Raw genomic sequence first — 23,649 nt, 5'->3', positions numbered from 1 at the left:
TGACGTTAGAAACAGAATTATTTTTTTTTTTTGGGGGGGGGGGGGTGTCTCTCGATAAAGCCTGTATCATTGAATACATGCTCAAAAAAGTTTCAAAGTGACATGTCCTCTACTGTATGACGTTAGTAACAAAATAATTTTTTGGGGCCTATCGATGAGGTCTGTGTAAAACATTGACTAGGTGCTTAAAACAATTTTCAGTCAGCTCGCCTAACTAGCTAAAATTTTGCTGTTAACAGTGACAGCATCAGGAGCAGCCTCTCTGCGCTGCTACAGTGATACAAGACGTTGCAACCATTATCGTTGCTAAAGTGCTGAAAATACCAGGCAGATTCCCTTTATTATAAAAGAACTTTTACTTTCTCTTACTGCAATTTATTTTAGATTTTTTTCAGGCTTATAAATACACTTCTGGAGTTTAAATACCCATTTCTCATTTTTTCTATTCAGTCAGATGTTTTGTTTTTCACTTTTAATAGTACAAATATATAATTTAATAAAAGTATTTTGTCCTACTTTTTTTTTTTATACAAAGCACATTTTTTTTTTTTTTTTTTTTAAATAAAACACACCATGAGACAAAACCTAGGAATAAAAATCCACAAATAATAGTTCAGTACATGATTGTTAAAAATACTATGGTTGAACAATTAAATGTCTAAAATAAAATCTAAAAATCCAATGATTTTTTTATTGGTAATCTAATCTTCATCCTCCTCATTAAAAGACAGTAAGCTGGTATTCCGCACTAGCTTTTGGCTGGATTTAGAAGATGACGATTCTTTGCTTTCATCGTTTTTCTTTTTCTTGCTGGAGGATGCATTTAAACCCATAGATTTGTCACCCGTGGAACGTTTTTCTGGCTTTTTAAACAGAATCTTTCCATCTGCAGGGGCTGGCTCTTCATCTATAAAAATAAAAAGGCTCAAGAATTAAATACATAACTAAAAACGCACACATACTGTACACGTGTTTATTTATTTTAACAGGTTGTTCACTACCTTAACTAAGTAACTGGTTTTGCCATAAATGCTTTTAAGGATAATGCCCCTATACTTCCCCATATACATTTACTGCAAGTTTCAGTTTTATGCTTCGCTTTGTGTGTCCTGACTATCAGCTCTGCTGTCATAGTGACCACTTTCTCTTCAGAATCCTCTGCTCCGTTCATACTATATTTCCCAACATTCCTTGTATTGGACTGTAAGCCAGCAGTGAGCACAGACCTGCATTTCTGCCTAAACCCCTCACACTCTTCAACCAGCTGTACCTCCTCTATAAGGACACTGCAGAGAATATAAGTAATGCACAAAGCAACAGTACACCAGCCCTGACAAAGATTATCCACTACTCCTCCTCACTGACAAGGATGATGGGATGGATAGAGAGCTGAATATATTCTTATACTACAGAGAATAAGGCAGTGTATATATACATTACACAGGGGATACAGCAGTGTTAGTGACCTCAAGAAGAAGCGCACTTGGATTATGCAGCAGGACAATGATCCAAAAAACACCAGTAGGTCCACCTCTGAGTGGCTTAACAAAAACAAAATTAAGACTTTGGAGTCGCCTATTCAATGTCCTGACCTTAATCCGATGGAGATGCTGTGGCATGACCTTTAAAAAGTTGGTTCATGCTTGGAAATCCTCCAATGTGGCTGAATAACAACAATTCTGCAAAGGTGAGTGGGCCAAAATTCCTCCATAGCATTGTAAACTGACTCATTGCCAGTTATACCAAACGCTTGATTGCAGTTGTTGCTGCTAAGGGTACCGTTACACATAACGATGTCCCAGCGATCCCACCAACGATCCGACGTGGATGGGATCGCTGGGACATTGTTAGCTGATCGCTGGTGAGCTGTCACATAGACAGCCCCTCCAGCGATCAGGACAAGCGAGCACGCTGGTTACCAACGTAAACATCGGGTTTCTAAGGGCCGCGGGGCCCTTAGAAACACGATGTTTACCCTAGATACCAGCGTGCACTGCAGGCAGGGCGGGAGGTGGAGGCAGAGTGGCGCAGACAGACCGGCGTAGCTCTGCTATCTGCTACTCTGGTCTGACAGACTGGAGTAGCAGATAGCAGAGCTACTCTGGTCTGTGCGCCGCTCTGCCTCCACCTCTCGCCCTGCCTGCAGTGCATGCTGGTATCTAGGGTAAACATTGGGTTTCTAAGGGCCCCGCCACCCTTAGAAACCCGATGTTTACATTGGTAACCAGCGTGCAGCGTTGCTCATCGCTGGCTCCCGCTGCCACACGCAGCGATGCGCGCTGGCCAGCGGGAGACCAGCGATGAAAAAAACGGGCCAGGAAGATCCAGCACGATCAGCGATACCCCGCGGGGGGGCTGATAGCTGCTGGATGTCACACACAGCGATCTCGCTGGAGAGATCGCTGATGTGTCGCGAGATCGCTGTGTGTAACGGGCCCTTAAGGGTGGCTCTCCACTTATTAGGTTTAAGGGGCAATCACTTTTTCACACAGGGCCTTGTAGGTTTGGTTTACTTTTTCTGTTAATAATAAAGACATTAATTTAAAAGCTGCATATTTTGTTTACTCGTGTTATCTTTGTCTAATATTTAAACTTGTTTGGTGATCTGAAACATTTAAGTGTGACAAACATGCAAATAGGAAATCAGGAGGGGAGGGGGCAAACACTTTTTCACACAACTGTATGCTCACACACTTATATACAGGGGCATGTAGAAGTTTGGGCACCCCTGGTGAAAATTAGTGTTATTGTGAACAGTTAAGCAAGTTGAAGATAAAATAATCTCTAAAAGGCCTAAAAGTTAAAGATGACACATTTCGTACTTATATACACACAACTACATACATATACACACACGCAAACTGCTAAAAAAAATAATAAATAAAAGGGAACACTTAAACAGCACAATGTAACTCCAAGTCAATCACACTTCCGTGAAATCAACCTGTCCAGTAATGAAGCAACATAGATATCTGCTGCTGTGCAAATGGAACAGACAACAGTTAGAAATCATGGGCAATTGGCAAGACAACCCGGGTAAAGGAGTGGTTCTGCAGGGATTGACCACAGACCATTTCTCTGTTATCTTTTTTGGCTGTTTTGGTCACTTTTGCATCTTGCCACTGCTCTCACCCCTAGAAGTACTGCACAGTGGCATGAGGCGGTGTCTACAAACCACAATAATAGCTCAGGTAGTCAGCTCACCCAGTATGGCACATCAATGCAAGCTGTGGCAAGAAGGGTAGTTGTGTCTGTCAGCACAGTATGCAAAGCATGGAGCAGATACAAGTACACTAAGACTGTAGGTGGGGGCTGTAGGAGGGCAATACCCCAGCGGCAGGACTGCTATCTCCTCCTTTGTACAAGGAGGAACCAGAGGAGTAGTGCCAGAGCCCTGCTAAATGACATACAGCAGACCACTAATATCCATGTGTGTGCTCAAACTGTCAGAAACAGACTCCATGAGGGCCCAACATCCACAAGTGGGTGTTGTGCTCACAGCCCAGCACCATGCATGGCAACTGGCATTTATTTGAAAAGCTCTTACAAGCTCTCAATTGTACAGTTTAGACCAAACCTGTCAGCTGTTTTGGCCACTATAAGATGCGGCCACTGCCTTTCAGGGCTTACCTACAGCATTCTATAATGCTGTAGATAAGCCCCCGATTCGACCTGCTAGATAAGAAAAATAGGTTTTATTATACTCACCCGGGGGGGGGGGGGCGTTCCGATGCGGTCCAGTCCGATGGGTGTCGCAGGTCCGGCGCCTCCCATCTTCTTGCAACGCTGCCCTCCTGCTTTCTTCATGCCTCCCCAGCATCGAGCTCCTGCGCAGACGTACTACTCTGCCTTGTTGAGGGTGGAGCAAAGTACTGCAGGGCGCAGGCGCCATTTGACTTTTTCAACGCAAAATTGGTTGGAATTGAAAATGGACGCCATGTCACGTTTGGAGAACCCCTGATTTGCCTCAACAGTGGAAAACCCCCACAAGTAACATCATTTTGGAAACTAGACCCCCCCAAGGAACTTATCTAGATGTGTGGTGAGCAGTTTGAACCCAAAATGCTTCACAAAAGTTTATAATGTAGAGCCGTGAAAATAAAAAAAAATTACATTTTTTCCACAAAAATACATTTTTTGCCCCTAATTTTTTATTTTACCAAGGGTAACAGAAGAAATTGGACCCCAAAAGTTGTTGTGCATTTTCTCTTGAGTACACAGATACCCCATATGTAGGGGAATACTTCTTTTGAGGCACAGTGCAAAGCTCAGAAGGGAAGAGGCGCCATATTGGAGTTCAGATTTTGCTGGAATGGTTTGAGGGTGCCATGTCACATTGGCAGAGCCCCTGAGGAGCCAGAACAACATAAACCCCCTACATAAAACCCCCTATATGTGAACTCATTTTACAAACTACACTCCCCAATGAATTCAACTAGTGGTGCAGTGATCATATTACCACATGTACCTCACAGAATTTTATACCACTGAGCAGTGAAGAAAGAATAAATTACATTTTTACCATTAAAATATTGTTTTAGCCCCAAGTTTTTAATTTTTCTAAGGGATAATAGGATTTTTTTTTAACAAACTGAGGTCCATTTTTTTTCTTGAGTGCGCCAATACCCTACATGTAATCGGGAAATATTTTTCAGGCACAGTGCAAAGCTCAGAAGGAAAGGAATGCCAGATTTTACTGTTATGGTTTGCAGCTGCCATGACCCACTGGGAGAGCCCATGGGGTGCCAGAACAGCAGAACACCCCATAAGTGACCCAGTTTTACGAACTACACATCTCAATGAATTCATCTAGGGGTGCAGTGATCATATTGACACCATGGGTGTGTCACAGAATTTTATACTATTGGGCAGTGAAGACAAAATAAAGGGAATTAAACCTACCGGTAATTCTGTTTCCAGGTATTTCCTCAGGACAGCACCATGGAGGTAGTCCTTCCTTGACTTATAGCGGGACAGTATCACAGAGGTTAAAGGCCCCTCCCACTTCCACCCTCTAGTGTTTTTCAAAGTACCACAGAAGGATGGAAATGGTCTAAACGTGCCCCCTTACAAACGCATATGTAAGACCCCTTAACAGCTCCATCTCAATCTCGAGCCATGGCGACCTGATGGATGAACAATCTGCCAGAAGATCGATCCCGTGCAAGCCTAAAGACAAACATAAGAGAGGGAATTAAGGGTGCTGTCCTGAGGGACTACCAGGAAACAGAATTACCGATAGGTCTAATTCCCTTTTTCCATTACATCCCTCCAGACAGCACCATGGAGAATACCAAAGTAAAGGTCCCAGGGTGGGTACAGAAGCCCAAGGACCAAAGTCCCAGGCAAGAACCAGGTTAGATATAGAAAATGATCCACAAAAGATAATCACCGTAGTGAGTGTCTGATATATGTCTATAATGGCCAATTCCAGTATGAATTTGGTAAACAAGATATGCCACAGAAACAGAGTTGTATCCCAATACCAATAATGAACTGCAGTGAATTACAGTTATTGTGATGGATACTTGTAAACACTGCAGTCACAGAATAGATTTAAAAACCTTATTGCCCAGCAAAAGTATGGTGATAGTCACAATACAATGAGGACTGTACAGACCAGTAATTGGCTGCATGTGCTTATAACACAGGACACAGTTCCTTCATCAGTCCTCCTGGGCTCAGATTAAATCTTGGTTAGAGACCCGCTTACCATACAAGGAGACCTGCAGGACAGAGACCCTGGATTGCTGGAAGATCAAAGCAATAACAGTTAGTACATGGAAAATGGCAGAGCATTGGGACGCATGTACCCTACACAACCAGGAGATCGTGTCTATTCCGAATCCTTAGATGTCTAAACACTCAGTTAGGGAAAGATAGTATTGATAATAAAGAAATACTCCATCTGGCAGGTAATATGCCCTGCCACTACCAACATTGGGCTTCGCATTAGAAGCGTTGAAAGGGAAAAGTAGATCATCACTCATGTTTTACTGATGTCAGATACAGGGGGTCTGGACTCTGGAATCGATGAGAGTAAGCGGTGGTGGTGGGGGGGTTGTTGGTAAAAATCCTTTGACAAGATATTATTTGAAACTGCCTCTATACAAGTCATTAGCCCAGACATTGTAAATGTGTCAACTTATTTATGTATATATTATATCTAAAAGGCAGTCTTCTTAGAGATATTTATACACCCCGACTGCCATGGTGGGGGGAACCACACTAACTAGAGGGAAGTGGGTTTCTTCCCATCACAGAGGGGATTGTCTACTGCGAGGTAGAGGGACTATGGATTCTCAACTGTAAGAGTCCTGGATACAGCTTTTTTGACCTTAGGAGCGTGACTGCTGTAGGATTAGTGGGTATGGGATCCTCTGCCACATGACGCAGTGCTGCTAATTAGCCACAAGGTACAAAAGGCAGTGATGCCATCCCTGGCAAACATAATACAATGGATTTATAGGACAAGAATCTGTCTACCGGGTATTGATCAAGGAAACTAGTCCGACTGTCCTGTGTGGAGTTGGGAAGGATTCTTTTCTTCCACCTCATGGGATTTCCTGCACCCACAACAGTAGTATGTCCATTTATGTGATGAACCCCAAAGACGTATGTCTCCCTTTAAAGCTAACTATGAAAGAGACTTGCCTTTAGCATCCAAGGCGGTAACTTACTTGAGAGTTCTGTTCCAAACAGAAGAAATGCTAAGTTACTAGGCCAATTCAAGCATAGCTGTTCATCTGGCTAAGCCTAGTTGCAAAGAATGAAGCAACAGAAGCTGGATCTGGGTCCTGAGACAAGAACTCTATAGCCGGAGTTGGGGCCTGAGACAAAATGTGAAGTGGTAGGTCGATGATACAAGGTGCGGCCACGCAACAAGGCACAAGTCAGAAGGTCTAAGCCAGAAAGCCACAAAGCCACAATGCCCGAGGTACTATGAAGCACTGAGGTACTATGACACACCTTGAGGCACCGAAGCATTAAGATGCACTTAAGACACTATGGAGCACTATGATGGGATGTGATGCACAGAGGCACTATGAAGAAATATGATGCAGAGAGGCACTATGAAGCACTATGTTGCATAGAGGCACTATAATGCAAAATGATGCACAGAGGCAATATGATGCACAGAGGCACTATGATGCAATATGAGGCAGAGGCACAATGATGCCCTATAATGCAATATGATGCACACAGGCAATATGATGCAATGATGCATAGAGGCGCTATGATGCACAGAGGCACTATGATGCAATATGCATAGAGGCACTATGATGCACGGAGGCAATATGATGCACAGAGGCACTTTAGTGCAACATGATGCATAGAGGCACTAAGATGCAATATGATGCACGGAGGCACTATGATGCAATAAGATGCATAGAGGCACTATGAAGTTGTATGATGCACAGACTACGGCCATGCTTGAAGGTGCCAAATGAGAGACCAGGCCCACAATTACATCCAAGAGAGCAATCAGAGTTCCGGATAAACCTCCACTCTGAATAGTACATCTAAATTGTCAAACTGGCTCCACATGAAGGAGCTAAATAATGAGCCACAGCTGGAGGGCAGTCTTCATGGAGACCATGTGCTGCATTACCACCATGTGTCCAGTCATAAGGCTCTGTGCAGACAGAGCCGAGAGCCCCCCATTGGGAGGAAGCAGCTCTACCCAGGAGCCCATCCGCTCGACTGGTCTCTGTGGCTGAGGGACTTCCCACCGGGAAGTGTCAGACCCGGGCTGCTTGACAGGGTGAAGTATTGGACGCGTCGCACGATCCCCCTGAGCCCATTGCGCAGGCTGGCTGTTGGCTGAGGAACCTCTCCGAGAGGTGTCGGCCATGGTCCGCTTGACGGGGGAAGGGAAGGCCAAGACTTCCGATCCCTGAGACCATCTGGCACATCGATTGATGGCTGAGGGACCTCTACCCAGAGAGGAATCAGCCACGGACAGCCTGGCATGGGGAAGGGAAAGCCGTAAAACGTCCACAGACTATCTTCACTCTAGGATCAGCCTCTCATACAACCGTCCCCTGTTGGGACAGGAAAAACACTGGAGGGTGGAGAGGCCTTTTAACCTCTGTGATCCTGTCCCGCTATAGGTCAAGGAAGGACTACCTCCATGGTGCTGTCCGGAGGGACGTAATGGAAAACTACATTTTTACCACCAAAATTTAGTTTTAGCTAAAGATTTTACATTTTCACACAAGAAGTGGGTAAAAATGGCACCAAAAATTGTCCCACAATTTCTACTGAAGGTGGCAATACCCCATATGTGGCTGTAAACTACTTAGCCATATGGAGAGACTCGGGAGGGACAGAGCGCCACTTGCCTATTCAAGTGAATGGGTCTGTGCACATATCAGTGTGCACAGACCCATTCGGGTCCTGGCTTGAGTTGCTATCCCTGCACAAGAGGAATCCCGAGCCTTGCCTCCTGCGGTCTCCCATTCTCCTCCAACCGCAGAGGAGGCTGCTCAGCAAAGACGTTGATCCCGGCGTCCTGCTCAAGCTAGTACTGTCGGTCGGGTTGCTGCCGTCTTCCCGGGGTTAGCTATAGCAACCTGCACAGAGCAGCAGCAAGCAGCTCCAGGGACCAAGTTATTCTTACGGTCTACTGAGAATGCCCGTGGGTCGTCCTCTCATTGGAGGTCAGGGGTCACATGCTCAGGTCCTATTACTTCCCCGATTGGCCCAAGAGGAAGGTCCCGGAAGGACGCTGCTATAAAAGGTTCGCATGGCCGCTCGGCCATGTGCTAGTATAGACTCTATTTGCTATTGGTATGTGTGATGATGGATGCTTGAGACAGGTGACTGACTCATTATGACTCCCTCTCTCTGGTTGTGCTTGTTCGTAGGGATTAGGGTTTAGAATCAGAGCCTACTAATGGCATGGTATTGCGCCACTGAAGCTACCTAGTCACAGCACCATTCTTAGCGCCGGATTGTGCCATCCAGCACAAGACACTACTGCACTGCGTCTACCGCAGCGTCCGTTAGAGTGGCGCAGTGCACAAACATTGCGCTTTCCAGTCACAAGGTTAGGCTGGTTAGCGGCGGCCACCAGTGCGGCGCTGTATGCACCTTGTGTGCTTTACCTTTAATTAGTATCCAGGCACCGCAGTAGCGGCGCTGAACGCTAGTGGGTCTAGAGGGACTCTAACCCCGTGTCCTTGGGGTAGGGTCCTGTGACCGAAAACACTAGAGTTCACTCAGCAGTATCGCGGTCCTGTGAAGCAACAGGGTCCGCTTCCTATTTACCAGGTGAAGTTGACCCGTGTGTACTTGTTATACCGCCAGTTATTGTCCGCCATTACCGAGCAGTAGTTGTCATCTCTGCACGGAGGACCCCGGGCTCCAAACACACCTCTTACCATCTTTTTATTATTTGGTGCGTTCCGCCAGCCCTAACATTTTCCATGGACCGTGTGTCCGTGGGCAAAACACGCTGACAAATCCGTTTTTTTAATGTCAGCACGGGCCACAAACACACATGGATAAAGACACAGCCAGTATAAAGTCTTTTATTGGAAAGAAAACAAAACAGGGTTTTACTTTTTCATTTAAAAATAACCAGTTATACTCACCAAACGCCTATTCCACCAAAGCCCTTGTTCTCCTGTAATAAAAAAAACAAAAAAAAAAACAAAAAAAAAAAAACACAACAATATACCATACTTGTCTATTGTTCTGTCCCACGCCACAATCCATGTCTGGGGGATAATTAGCTTTAATCCTGGACGGCTGTGTCTTTATTTACCATGTAACTATAGGATTAGTAATGGTTAGGTGTCTTATAGACGCTTCTCCATTACTTAGCCGTGGGCTTGATGTCACCGGACAATACAAAGGTGACATCAACCCGACAAATATGAACCCCACTTTCCAGCGTTACAGGGCAAGTGGGAAGAGCCGAGCAAAGCGTCAGAATTGGCGTATCTCATAGATGTGCTTTTTCTGGGAGCTGCGAACTGCTATTTTTTGGCGGGGGGGGGGGGGGGGGGTCAATATCCATGGCCCCTTACCAGCCTGAGAATACCAGCCCCAGCTGTGAGATTTAGCAAGGCTAATTGTCAAAAATGGGGGTACCCCATGCTGTTTTTTTTTTTTTTAATTTAAAAAAAAAACAGCGTGGGGACCCCTCTTTCCTTGATAACCAACCTTGTTGAAGATGACAGCTGAGGATTGCAGCCCCCATTTGTGAGTTTTGCCCGGCTGGTTATAGAAAATACAGGGGAACCCATGCCGTTTTTTTCTTTTTATTTATTTATAGTGCAGGAGGAGGCTGATGAACACCCTCATCAGTCGTTCCAGCTGTCACTGTATAGTTCCATCAGCCGTCGCCTGCTGCCTCTTTTATCACTTAAATATAAGTCTCATCATTCTCCCCTGCTCGTGCCTATCGCCGGCAGAGCAGGGAAGAACGATGAGAGACGTCTTCAGCCCCCAGCGCCGGGGAACAGCACTTACTGTAACGCTTCTTCCCTAGTGCCCGTCCATGTGGTACTGATGCGGCACACGTGTGGCATGCGTGTGCCGCAAGTATTACACACACACATATTATATATATATATATATATATATATATATATATATATATATATATACATATAAAAGATTTTTTCTTTTTCAAAGGATCTGTTCAAAAGCAGAAACTTCTGCATTTGCATTTACATATTAATACTGGATCCGTTATAAACAGATAAACACTGGATAAGCGAAGAGATTCTGAATTGTCCCAAAAATATGTATTTACTGGAACGTCAATTTTCTTCAGCACATTAAATTCATCAGAAAATATATGGCAGTTAAAACTTCATAAAACTGGTTCTAAGAGACTTCATTTACAAACCTTTTGAACCTTTGATTTGTTGCTTAATGTTCATAACCTCCTCTGCTGACAGGTCGCCCCTCTTCAGCACCACAACCTGCGGTAGCTCATCCTCCTTGTCACTGCCATCACTATCATCCGCTATTACTGGGAGATCCTGTCGCTGTAGGATTGAGGGGGGGGGGGGGGAATTAACATCTGAGTATACTTAATATTTTAATTTCCTTATTCTTTTGCCGCAACTGCTAAGAAATTAACAAACAATTTTTGCATGTATATAGTTTTAGATTTGTAAAGAACATTGGCCTTATTTTTATTTTCGGTGTGAAAGCTTTTGCTGGCTGGAATTATTGTTCGTAATTTGAACAATTTTACAATTGATAAGGACACTAAAAACAAGCAGTTCCACCAGATATATAAATCAGTATTGAATCTCCGCATTTCAAGATTTTACTTATTTATGTTAGGCCTCTTTCACACTTCAGTTTTTTGCATCAGTTCAAATCCGCCAAAAAGTCAGACAAGCGGATCCGTTCTCAACTGATGTGAACGGATGGCACAGGATCCGTTTTCAGACGGATCCTGAAAATGAGGAAAGTTAAAGGAACCGCTGGCTGGGAAGGGGATAGAGGAGAGAATTTGTTTTTTGTTTTGTCCGGCACCCTGAAAGAATTTCGGGTTAAATGAGTGTCTGGAGGATCCGCCAGAGAAAAAAACGTTGCAAGCTCCGTTTTGAAATCTTTGAGGATGGTGACGGACAGCAACTTTTGGCGGATCCTCAAAAAAAACGGATGCAACGGACAGCAATCTGTCACAATCCCCCATAAATGGAAGTCAATGGGGAAAAAAACGGATCCTCAAAAGAAAATTGAGGATCCGTTTTCTTTCAAAACCTGGCGGATTGTGACTGATTGTAAAAAACTGAAGTGTGAAAGAGGCCTTACTCACTTATATAGCGCCATTAAAGGGAAGGTGCCGTGTTTTTTCATAATTTAATGTAAAAAAGAAAATAGTATAAAAAGATATTGTCTCCTAAGCTTGACTCAGTGGTGTGTATGGTTTGTTTTTTTTACTGTATTAATGCAGCCACTGGGGGCTGCCATCTTACCTTTCTGGCTGCTGAAGGACACTTTCCATGCTCATTTACGGCAGTCCCTGGGCATAAGACATAACAGTCGGCTCCCGACCCTATCTCTATCATTGCAGCAGCATCAGGAGTAAACTGGGCACGCCCCTTTGGGCAGTTCAATTTACAGCTGTAGGTGTGGCCAGGCACCATTTTATTAGAGCCCAGTGCTTTCCTTTTAGCCCCATTTACACTCTATTGCAAGCCCTGGGTGCCGTACTGTTCCAGTGTAACAGGGCTTGGATGTTCACTCTGCACATACCAGCTGCAGGAGAGGAACCAGGACAAGCTCCTGGAGACCGAGCTGCTCTTTCCAAAACACCGGACCAGCTGCTGCCCCTGCAAAACATAAGAGGAGCTGCTCCCTGCTGTTTCAAAACACTTGGCAATCTTCTGGACATCTAATCCTCTCCTGTGTGATACTGACTGCTGAGCCATGTATCTAATCCTCTCCTGTGTGATACTGACAGCTGAGCTGTGTATCTAATCCTCTCGTGTGATACAGTCTGCTGAGCCGTGTATCTAATCCTATCCTGTGTGATACAGTCTGCTGAGCCATGTATCTAATCCTATCCCGTTTGATATTGCTCTCCTGAAATACTCTGTGCTGCTGTCACCCTGCTGGTTTTATGTGTGATCTACATGGTGGTATTGTGTATGAGCTATATGGTGGTATTATGTGTGAAGTATATGGCGGTATTATGTGAGAACACTATGGCAGTATTATCTGCTAAAAGGGGACCCATTCTAGGGTGGTTCTGGCTGAGCACCTGCACACGGGTCAGGGGTAATAGATGCAGTCAGGGGAGGGCTGGTGAGACAGCTGAAGAGAGGGGTCTCATTTTTATCGTTACTGTATGGCTACATTTCCCCCCATCCTGCTTCCCAGCGTCACCCCGGACTGCGCCTGTCGTCTCGCTTTCACACATCGCCAGGACAGGATCTGAGGAGGGGAATGGGGTCTTTGCATGCAAAGTCTGGATAAGAACAGGCTATCAATCAGCAGAAATGTTTCCTGGATTTCTGTGGTGCTGTCACCCTGCTCCTCCCCCATATATCTCCCTCTGTGCCCCCCATAGACCAGCACACTGCTCTCCTGAAATACTCTGTGCTGTTGTCACCCTGCTCCCAGAATCCTTGCTGCCTGCCATCCTCAGAGACCGAAGACCCCATTCCTCTCCTCAGATCCTGTCCTGGCGATGTGTGAAAGCGAGGCAACAGGGGCCTGATGTATGGTGGAAGGAGCAGGGCGACAGCAGCACAGAGTATTTCAGGAGAGCAGTGTGCTGGTCTATGGGGGGCACCCTGTTCGGTGCCAGGGATTGTACATAGAGTGCTATGTTTTATACACATGGATGGACCGTCTGCTTGTCTGCTCCACAGAAATCCAGGAAACATTTCTGCTGATTGATGGCCTGTTCTAATCCAGACTTTGCATGCAAAGACAGTCAGTAACTTTGCAGTCCCCATCAAAATGGCTGCTCACTGTGTTCCTAAATGTCATCCTCTCTTTTCCCTTAGCAAACACCCAGAAGGGGAGGAGAGGAGTGACATCACACCCATGTCAGCAGATTTCGCCCATAATTACTGCAGGGCAGTAATGTGAGCTAGTTGTACACTAGGTTTTTGTGCCAAATTTCAATAGCTGCTCCCCCCTAGTGTTAACAAGTGGAAATGCCAAACTTTTTAAAATTATTTTTCATATTTTGCAAAATTAAAAACAAACGATAATATTTTTTAAGAAAATGTAAAACATTAATTCTTTACATTTTTTCAATTGCTGAAAAAAATTTTTTTGGATGGCACCTTCCCTTTAATTCCACAGTGTTTTACAGACACTGTCATCGCTGTCCCCAATGGGGTTCACAAACTAACTTCCCAACTACTATGTCTTTTGGAGTGTGGGAGGAAACCCACGCAAACACGGGGAGAACATAGAAATTCCTTGCAGGTGTTGTCCTTGGTGGGATGTGAATCCCAGGACCCCAACACTGCAAAGTCACAGTGGCTCAGGGTTTAGCACTCCAGAGCCTTGTACCTCTGGGGTCCTATATTCAAATCCCACCAAAGACAATATCTGCAAGGAGTTTTGTATGTTCTCCCCATATTTGTGTGTGTTTCCTCTGGGTACTCCAGTTGTGTCCTACACACCAAAAGAAATACTGATAGGGAATCTAGATTGAGAGCCCCAATGGGGACAGCTAGTCTGTAATTAATGGCGCTAAATGAGCAAAATAAATAAATAATACTTAGTCATTAGCGGTACATGTTATGATCATACAGTTTTTCATAGTATAGACTAAGGGAATGTGAACGGGGTGATACAAATGCACACTGGGGTAAATTTATTAAGGCTATGTGCCCACGCAGCGTTTTAAACCGGACACTCAAAACTTGACTCCTTCCCAGAAAACGCGCGGTTTTACCGCGATTTTCGCATGCGAAATTCAAGCACTTTCCAAGCGATTTGAAGCATCGCTTGGAAAGTGATTGACAGATTGGTCACACTCGTCAAACATAGTGTTTGACAAGTGTGACCAGCTTTTTACTATTGAGGCTGCCTATGCGGCCTCAATAGCAAAAGATAGAATGTTTAAAAAAAAAATAAAAAAAATATCGGGGTATATTTACCTTCCGACGTCCCGCGCAGTCTCAGCGACGCTCCCGTTCCCAGCGATGCCTTGCGAGACCTGTGATGACGTTGGTCTCGCGTTGCTATAGTGATTTCACGAGACCGCTAGAGTAACGCAAGACTACGTCATCACAGGTCCTTGCCGCAAGGCATTACTGGGAACGCTGAGGCCCGGGAAGGCTGCGCGTGACGCCGGAAGGTAAATATACCCTGATTTTTTATTCTTTTTTTTTTTTTTTACAGGGGTATGGTACCCAGGGCCTGGAGGACAGTCTCCTCTGCTCCACACCGTGGGTACCATCCGCACACGAGATGCTTAACTTTGCGCATGGTGGGCATAGCCACATGCGGGAAGTAAGCGGTTCTCATGCATTCCTATGGGTGTGGAATCGCGGCAATTCTTTGCGATTCCGCAAAAAGAATGAGCATGCTGCGTTTTTTTCCGCGATGCGATTCCGCCGTGGGAAAAAAGCGCAGCATTAGCACAGCATGTGCGGAATGCCATAGGAATGCATGGGGTGCGTTCTGTACGAGTTTTCTTAAACGTTTTCGAAGCGAAAATCGCGGCAAAAACGCTTAAAAATCGCATTGTGGGCACACAGCCTAAATCTAATTTTTAGACAGCGTAAATTTAGAGTAGACAGTCTGAAAAATGTGCCAATTGTCTTCCACAGGCTTATAATGTGTGATATATTTAGTGCCTCTCGACCCCTTTGTTTACTTATTTATTAAAGGGAATCTGTCACCTATTTTTTCGACCATAAGATGTGGCCACCGCCATCAGGGGCTAATCTACAACATTCTGTAATGCTGTAGATAAGCCCCCAATGTAACTTGAAAGAGAAGAAAAACAAATTTATATTATACTCACCAAGGGGTGGTCCGGGTCCGATGGGTGTTCTCTTCTTTGCTTCCCGTCGCGGGAAAGGTCAGAGAGGTCCGGCGCCTGCGCACTGCAGTACTCTGCTCTGCCCTCAACAGGGCAGATCAATGCGCCTGCGTCAGGGCCGCGACAGGAAGCAAAGAAGAGCACGTCATCGCTAGAAGATGGGAGGCGCCGGACGGGACCACAACACCCTCCGGACCTGGACCGCCCCTGGGTGAGTATAATATAAATCGTTTTTCTTCTCTTTCAGGTTAGATCGGGGGCTTATCTACAGCATTACAGAATGCTGTACATAAGCCCCTGATGGCAGTGGCCGCAGCTTATAGTTCAAAAAATAGGTGACAGATTCCATTTAATACACCATATACTGGTTGGTTGATTTTGAACCAGTATCTTCTGTCACAATTTTGGTACACTTAGGTGCACTTTGTATTTTAGGTCACACCTCCTTTACAGTCAAGCCAGGCCCTTTTTGCTAGGCCAAGCCCTCTCGTCAATCGGGTTGGTAAAAGAGTCAAAAAAACAAAACAAAAAAACCATACTAAATGTGGTGCACGACCTCTCCAGCAATGTTTTTGGTGGAAATTAAGCCAGATTTCTAAGGGAAGAAAATTGTCTGTCATTGTGACTGAGGACCTGCCACTCAGGGTGCTTTCACATTGTGTTCTGTGTCCCTGTGGGACATACATCTGAATTCTACCGCAAAAATCGGGTCCAGACGCATATGCCGATGGGGCCAATAGACTGCAGTGATGACGGCATAGCGTCAGGTACACTAGTCTTCCGGGACATTTATAATGATTGCCTAGCCTTAGGATAGATCATCAATGTCTGATCAGCCAACAGGTCCGACACTTGGCACCCCCGCCGATCAGCTGTTATTGGTGGTGGCGGATGTAAGTACTTACTTGTAGTGGCTGCCACAGGGTACTCCACATCCTTCTCCTATTAATTTGAATAGGAGGCGGATGTATAGTATCTGGGGGACAGCCACTACAAGTAGACAATACCGTATTTTTCGGACCATAAGACGCACTTTTTTCCCCCAAAATTTTTGGGGAAAGTGGGGGGTGCGTCTTATGGTCGCAATGCACGGTACCTGGTGCGCTGGTGGCAGCGGGCGAGGCTCTGCGGTGCGGTGGTGGCAGCGCTCTGCGGTGCGGTGGTGGCAGCGGGCTGTGCTCCGGTGCAGGGGCGGCGGCTCCGCCGGCGTTTCTTCGCAGCCCGGAGGCCCCCGCACACCCCTTGCTGGGCGCCGCCATGTTACGGTGGCCTCCGGGAGCATGGACGCCGGCAAGATGGCCGCCGGACTGGGGACAGCGCATGCGCAGCTTCAGATCTCGTCCCGAGATCTCGGGGGACGAGATCTCGTTGCCGAGATTTGAATCTCGTCCCCCCGAGATCTCGGCACGAGATCTGAAGCTGCGCATGCGCCGTCCCCGAACCGGCGGCCATCTTGCCGGGGTCCATGCTCCCGGAGGCCACCGCAACATGGCGGCGCCCAGCAAGGGGTGTGCGGGGGCCTCCGGGCAGCGAAGAAATGCCGGCGGAGCCGCCGCCCCTGCACCGGAGCACAGCCCGCTGCCACCACCGCACCTCAGAGCGCCGCCCGCTGCCACCACCGCAGAGCCCACCTGTCCCTGCCACAGCTGCCCCTGCCCACCTGCCCCAGCACAGCTGCCCCTGCCACAGCTGCCCCTACCCCAGCACAGCGGCCCCTGCCCACCTGCCCCAGCACAGCTGCCCCTGCCTCAGCTGCCCCTGCCCCAGCACAGCTGCCCCTGCCACAGCTGCCCCTGCCACAGCCCACCCAGCACAGAGCCGCCGCCACCGCACGAGCCTGGACCACTGAATGACCCCTGTGACTACTTCTCCACCTGTGCCGGATCCCTTCCCAGGTAAGCTGAAATCGGACTGTAAGACGGACCCCCATTTGACACATTATTATTTTTTTCCCTATTTTCCTTCTGAAAATTGGGGTGCGTCTTATGGTCCGGTGCGTCTTATAGTCCGAAAAATACGGTAAGTACCTCCGTCTGGCGGCTGCTGCAGACACCGATAACAGCTGATTGACGGGGGTGCCGGACCCCGGCCGATCAGACATTGATGACCTATTTGAATGATAGGCCATCAATGTAAAAATAGTGGACAACCTCTTTAATTGCAGCACCAGAGACAGCCGAGTTCAGATCTCAGTTATCTTTGGCGTTCCCATTAAGTGGTCTGACCCCCAGCGAGCAGGAGCTTATTCCCTGTAGAGTCAATGTACTACGCTTCTACAAAAGTAAGAATAATTGAAAGTTAACCTAGAAAACATATACCTTGGTGTCCACGGTTGGTCCTTCTTTATAGCCAACATCCTTTTTGAATTTTTTCAGGAAAGACGGCTCTGAGGGCTTCACATAGGACACTTGATTCCTCTTACTCATGGCTGAAAGGCATTAAACTAGGGAGAGTGTGATAAAAATAAAATGAGAAATGTGAGTGTAGTAATCCCCAGAGTAAATTACTACTAATAGGACTCACGGACAATTTAGCCTTTCTGGGCCTCAGCCCATGCTAGCCTTGAGTTCCTTCCACTAGTCATCTATTCAAACTGTTATCATGCAAGCTCGTGTATTGTAAATTGAGCAAAATAATGTGGCAATTAGGCTACATGCTCACAATAAGAACTGATTTTTGACGCACCATGCTTTTGCTGCGGCAGAAATGCAGCGTCTTACAGTACCAGCAAAGTGGATGGATTTTATAGAAATCTTATGTCCATTGTGCTTTTTTTTTTTTTCACTGCGTAAACCGACCTGCGGTGCGTTTTTTCAATCCACATCATGTCCATTTATGTTGTGGGTATGCAGACTATTCTGTGCGTAACTTTCCCATAGGCTTGCATTAGATGAAGGGGGCAGAAAAAAAAAAAAAAGAAAAGGAAAACACATGCATTTTTAGTGAATTTACGCAAAAAAAAGCATGACACACCAGACAGACACAAAAAAACGCGCAAAAATGCAAAAGACGCAAGTAAACTAAGGTGCAAAAATTCTGTGAAAAACTCAAAAAACACTGATTATAGGAACGTAGCCTAAAAGTTTGCGCTCTGACCTACCAATTTATTGCTGCTTTTTATATAAATCAGACCTAAAAAGTTATAAGTTGTTATAGAGCTTTTAGCCTTTCCTACATTTTTAGAAATTAACATTTTATTACCCAGTCTGAAGTAATCTAACCTGATCCCTAACCTAAACCTTGCTCGAAAAAGTGTAAAAATGTCTGATTTGGCTTTTCACTTGACTGAGAAACAAAGTTTTAAAAATAAAGTTACTTTTTTTTTTATATGCAACAAATTATTACCTTAAACCTGACTGTGATCTTTACCTGTGTCAGTGCTAGAAGAGGTGGAAAAATGTAAAAGCAGCTCTCCAGAGTCCCGGGCACACGTGATTCCAAACCGTTTTCATTCGTCCTGTCTCAGTCATTGTTTATGCAGAATGCGGCAGCTGAAAGGAGTTTGTCATAGTCAGCTGCCCTCTGCATAGGCAGCAACTGATTCATGTGTGAAAGATCGCTATGCAGCAGCAGTGACACACTCCTCCTGACTGCTGCGCTCTACGGACTGTATCACAACAAGGAGAAGTGACACTTTCAATCATTTGACAGTAGGGGATTGTTTTTGTGCCCACCTCTTCCTATACTACGTGTCAGAAGAATGGGGACTTTGTCTCCCAGGCGCACTATTGGCGATTTATCAATATTTTTGATAGACATGGGCAAAATTTGATAGAATTACCAACAGTCAGTGACAATCTCATCACTGACAACCTCATCAGTGACAACACTAGTGCCACCAGTCACTTACAAACTGCAGTTCCCTGCTGGGGATGTCATGTGTGAGTCACGAGAAAGCACCACTGACCTGTGCAGCTGTGGAATAATGAGAAGCCTCAGGGGACACATGGAGGCCGGAGAGGCAGCACAGCACCCTAATAAAAGCCTCCAGCATTCACACAGCAGCACGCAGCAGAGCTCCCTAATAAAAGTCTCCAGCAGTCACACAGCAGCACGCAGCAGAGCTCCCTAATAAAAGCCTCCAGCAGTCACACAGCAGCACGCAGCAGAGCACCCTAATAAAAGCCTCCAGCAGTCACACAGCAGCACGCAGCAGAGCACCCTAATATAAGCCTCCAGCAGTCACACAGCAGCACGCAGCAGAGCACCCTAATATAAGCCTCCAGCAGTCACACAGCAGCATGCAGCAGAGCACCCTAATAAAAGCCTCCAGCATTCACACAGCAGCACGCAGCAGAGCTCCCTAATAAAAGCCTCCAGCAGTCACACAGCAGCACGCAGCAGAGCACCCTAATAAAAACCTCCAGCAGTCACACAGCAGCACGCAGCAGAGCTCCCTAATATAAGCCTCCAGCAGTCACACAGCAGCATGCAGCAGAGCACCCTAATAAAAGTCTCCAGCAGTCACACAGCAGCACGCAGCAGAGCTCCCTAATAAAAGACTCCAGCAGTCACACAGCAGCACGCAGCAGAGCACCCTAATAAAAGCCTCCAGCAGTCACACAGCAGCACGCAGCAGAGCACCCTAATATAAGCCTCCAGCAGTCACACAGCAGAGCACCCTAATATAAGCCTCCAGCAGTCACACAGCAGCATGCAGCAGAGCTCCCTAATAAAAGCCTCCAGCATTCACACAGCAGCACGCAGCAGAGCTCCCTAATAAAAGCCTCCAGCAGTCACACAGCAGCACGCAGCAGAGCACCCTAATAAAAACCTCCAGCAGTCACACAGCAGCACGCAGCAGAGCACCCTAATATAAGCCTCCAGCAGTCACACAGCAGCATGCAGCAGAGCACCCTAATAAAAGCCTCCAGCAGTCACGCAGCAGAGCACCCTAATATAAGCCTCCAGCAGCCACACAGCAGCATACAGCAGAGCACCCTAATATAAGCCTCCAGCAGTCACACAGCAGCACGCAGCAGAGCACCCTAATATAAGCCTCCAGCAGTCACACAGCAGCATGCAGCAGAGCTCCCTAATATAAGCCTCCAGCAGTCACACAGCAGCACGCAGCAGAGCTCCCTAATATAAGCCTCCAGCAGTCACACAGCAGCACGCAGCAGAGCTCCCTAATATAAGCCTCCAGCAGTCACACGGCAGCATGCAGCAGAGCTCCCTAATATAAGCCTCCAGCAGACACACAGCAGCATACAGCAGAGCACCCCAATATAAGCCTCCAGCAGTCACACAGCAGCATGCAGCAGAGCTCCCTAATATAAGCCTCCAGCAGTCACACAGCAGCATGCAGCAGAGCACCCTAATATAAGCCTCCAGCAGCCACACAGCAGCATACAGCAGAGCACCCTAATATAAGCCTCCAGCAGTCACACAGCAGCATGCAGCAGAGCTCCCTAATATAAGCCTCCAGCAGCCACACAGCAACATACAGCAGAGCACCCTAATATAAGCCTCCAGCAGTCACACAGCAGCATGCAGCAGAGCACCCTAATATAAGCCTCCAGCAGTCACACAGCAGCATGCAGCAGAGCACCCTAATATAAGCCTCCAGCAGTCACACAGCAGCATGCAGCAGAGCACCCTAATAAAAGCCTCCAGCAGTCACACAGCAGCACGCAGCAGAGCACCCTAATATAAGCCTCCAGCAGTCACACAGCAGCATGCAGCAGAGCACCCTAATATAAGCCTCCAGCAGTCACACAGCAGCATGCAGCAGAGCACCCTAATAAAAGTCTCCAGCAGTCACACAGCAGCACGCAGCAGAGCTCCCTAATAAAAGACTCCAGCAGTCACACAGCAGCACGCAGCAGAGCACCCTAATAAAAGCCTCCAGCAGTCACACAGCAGCACGCAGCAGAGCACCCTAATATAAGCCTCCAGCAGTCACACAGCAGAGCACCCTAATATAAGCCTCCAGCAGTCACACAGCAGCATGCAGCAGAGCTCCCTAATAAAAGCCTCCAGCATTCACACAGCAGCACGCAGCAGAGCTCCCTAATAAAAGCCTCCAGCAGTCACACAGCAGCACGCAGCAGAGCACCCTAATAAAAACCTCCAGCAGTCACACAGCAGCACGCAGCAGAGCACCCTAATATAAGCCTCCAGCAGTCACACAGCAGCATGCAGCAGAGCACCCTAATAAAAGCCTCCAGCAGTCACGCAGCAGAGCACCCTAATATAAGCCTCCAGCAGCCACACAGCAGCATACAGCAGAGCACCCTAATATAAGCCTCCAGCAGTCACACAGCAGCACGCAGCAGAGCACCCTAATATAAGCCTCCAGCAGAGCTCCCTAATATAAGCCTCCAGCAGTCACACAGCAGCACGCAGCAGAGCTCCCTAATATAAGCCTCCAGCAGTCACACAGCAGCACGCAGCAGAGCTCCCTAATATAAGCCTCCAGCAGTCACACGGCAGCATGCAGCAGAGCTCCCTAATATAAGCCTCCAGCAGACACACAGCAGCATACAGCAGAGCACCCCAATATAAGCCTCCAGCAGTCACACAGCAGCATGCAGCAGAGCTCCCTAATATAAGCCTCCAGCAGTCACACAGCAGCATGCAGCAGAGCACCCTAATATAAGCCTCCAGCAGCCACACAGCAGCATACAGCAGAGCACCCTAATATAAGCCTCCAGCAGTCACACAGCAGCATGCAGCAGAGCTCCCTAATATAAGCCTCCAGCAGCCACACAGCAACATACAGCAGAGCACCCTAATATAAGCCTCCAGCAGTCACACAGCAGCACGCAGCAGAGCTCCCTAATATAAGCCTCCAGCAGTCACACAGCAGCACGCAGCAGAGCTCCCTAATATAAGCCTCCAGCAGTCACACGGCAGCATGCAGCAGAGCTCCCTAATATAAGCCTCCAGCAGACACACAGCAGCATACAGCAGAGCACCCCAATATAAGCCTCCAGCAGTCACACAGCAGCATGCAGCAGAGCTCCCTAATATAAGCCTCCAGCAGTCACACAGCAGCATGCAGCAGAGCACCCTAATATAAGCCTCCAGCAGCCACACAGCAGCATACAGCAGAGCACCCTAATATAAGCCTCCAGCAGTCACACAGCAGCATGCAGCAGAGCTCCCTAATATAAGCCTCCAGCAGCCACACAGCAACATACAGCAGAGCACCCTAATATAAGCCTCCAGCAGTCACACAGCAGCATGCAGCAGAGCACCCTAATATAAGCCTCCAGCAGTCACACAGCAGCATGCAGCAGAGCACCCTAATATAAGCCTCCAGCAGTCACACAGCAGCATGCAGCAGAGCACCCTAATATAAGCCTCCAGCAGTCACACAGCAGCATGCAGCAGAGCTCCCTAATATAAGCCTCCAGCAGCCACACAGCAACATACAGCAGAGCACCCTAATATAAGCCTCCAGCAGTCACACAGCAGCATGCAGCAGAGCACCCTAATATAAGCCTCCAGCAGTCACACAGCAGCATGCAGCAGAGCACCCTAATATAAGCCTCCAGCAGTCACACAGCAGCATGCAGCAGAGCACCCTAATAAAAGCCTCCAGCAGTCACACAGCAGCACGCAGCAGAGCACCCTAATATAAGCCTCCAGCAGTCACACAGCAGCATGCAGCAGAGCACCCTAATAAAAGCCTCCAGCAGTCACACAGCAGCATGCAGCAGAGCTCCCTAATATAAGCCTCCAGCAGCCACACAGCAGCATACAGCAGAGCACCCCAATATAAGCCTCCAGCAGTCACACAGCAGCACGCAGCAGAGCACCCTAATATAAGCCTCCAGCAGTCACACAGCAGCACGCAGCAGAGCTCCCTAATATAAGCCTCCAGCAGTCACACAGCAGCATGCAGCAGAGCTCCCTAATATAAGCCTCCAGCAGTCACACAGCAGCATGCAGCACAGCTCCCTAATATAAGCCTCCAGCAGACACACAGCAGCATGCAGCAGAGCTCCCTAATAAAAGCCTCCAGCAGTCACACAGCAGCATGCAGCAGAGTTGACACCGACACATACCTGTCCGCAGACAGTCACAGCGCTGCTACCCACAATTCACTGCGTGCTGCCTAACAAACTACATCCAGCAGACGGCGGCCGGGGAGGGACAATCCAACTGCAGCAAAGGACTATCGGACCACGCAAAGATGGCCGCCGGAGCCT

The 23,649-nt window shown here is 47.2% G+C and overlaps 1 protein-coding gene across 4 annotated transcripts; it reads right to left on the bottom strand.

Moving 5' to 3' along the window:
• Positions 1-337: 337 nt before the first annotated feature.
• KIAA1143 (KIAA1143 ortholog) lies at positions 338-23,644 on the bottom strand. Of its 4 annotated transcripts, none has more exons than XM_073550088.1 (5): positions 23,506-23,643; positions 18,289-18,370; positions 17,809-17,933; positions 10,865-11,006; positions 338-907 (listed from the first exon to the last, which is right to left on the bottom strand). In XM_073550088.1, exons 3-5 carry the CDS (start codon positions 17,914-17,916, stop codon positions 702-704), a joined length of 456 nt encoding a protein of 151 aa, XP_073406189.1. In that variant the 5' UTR covers positions 17,917-17,933; positions 18,289-18,370; positions 23,506-23,643; the 3' UTR covers positions 338-701. The 4 variants fall into 4 exon arrangements, 3 of the variants coding, with proteins under 3 accessions (XP_073406189.1, XP_073406188.1, XP_073406187.1); XM_073550087.1 differs by lacking the exon at positions 18,289-18,370 and adding an exon at positions 18,860-18,981 and having other exon boundaries at positions 23,506-23,641; XR_012220888.1 differs by lacking the exon at positions 18,289-18,370 and adding an exon at positions 4,903-5,169 and having other exon boundaries at positions 796-907; positions 23,506-23,644.
• Positions 23,645-23,649: the final 5 nt, after the last annotated feature.

The sequence above is a fragment of the Dendrobates tinctorius genome, unplaced genomic scaffold, assembly GCF_039654945.1.
Source record: "Dendrobates tinctorius isolate UK_male_01 unplaced genomic scaffold, ASM3965494v1 ptg000162l, whole genome shotgun sequence".
Classification (NCBI taxonomy): Eukaryota; Metazoa; Chordata; class Amphibia; order Anura; family Dendrobatidae; genus Dendrobates; species Dendrobates tinctorius.
This window is presented reverse-complemented; position numbering and strand designations above follow the sequence as displayed.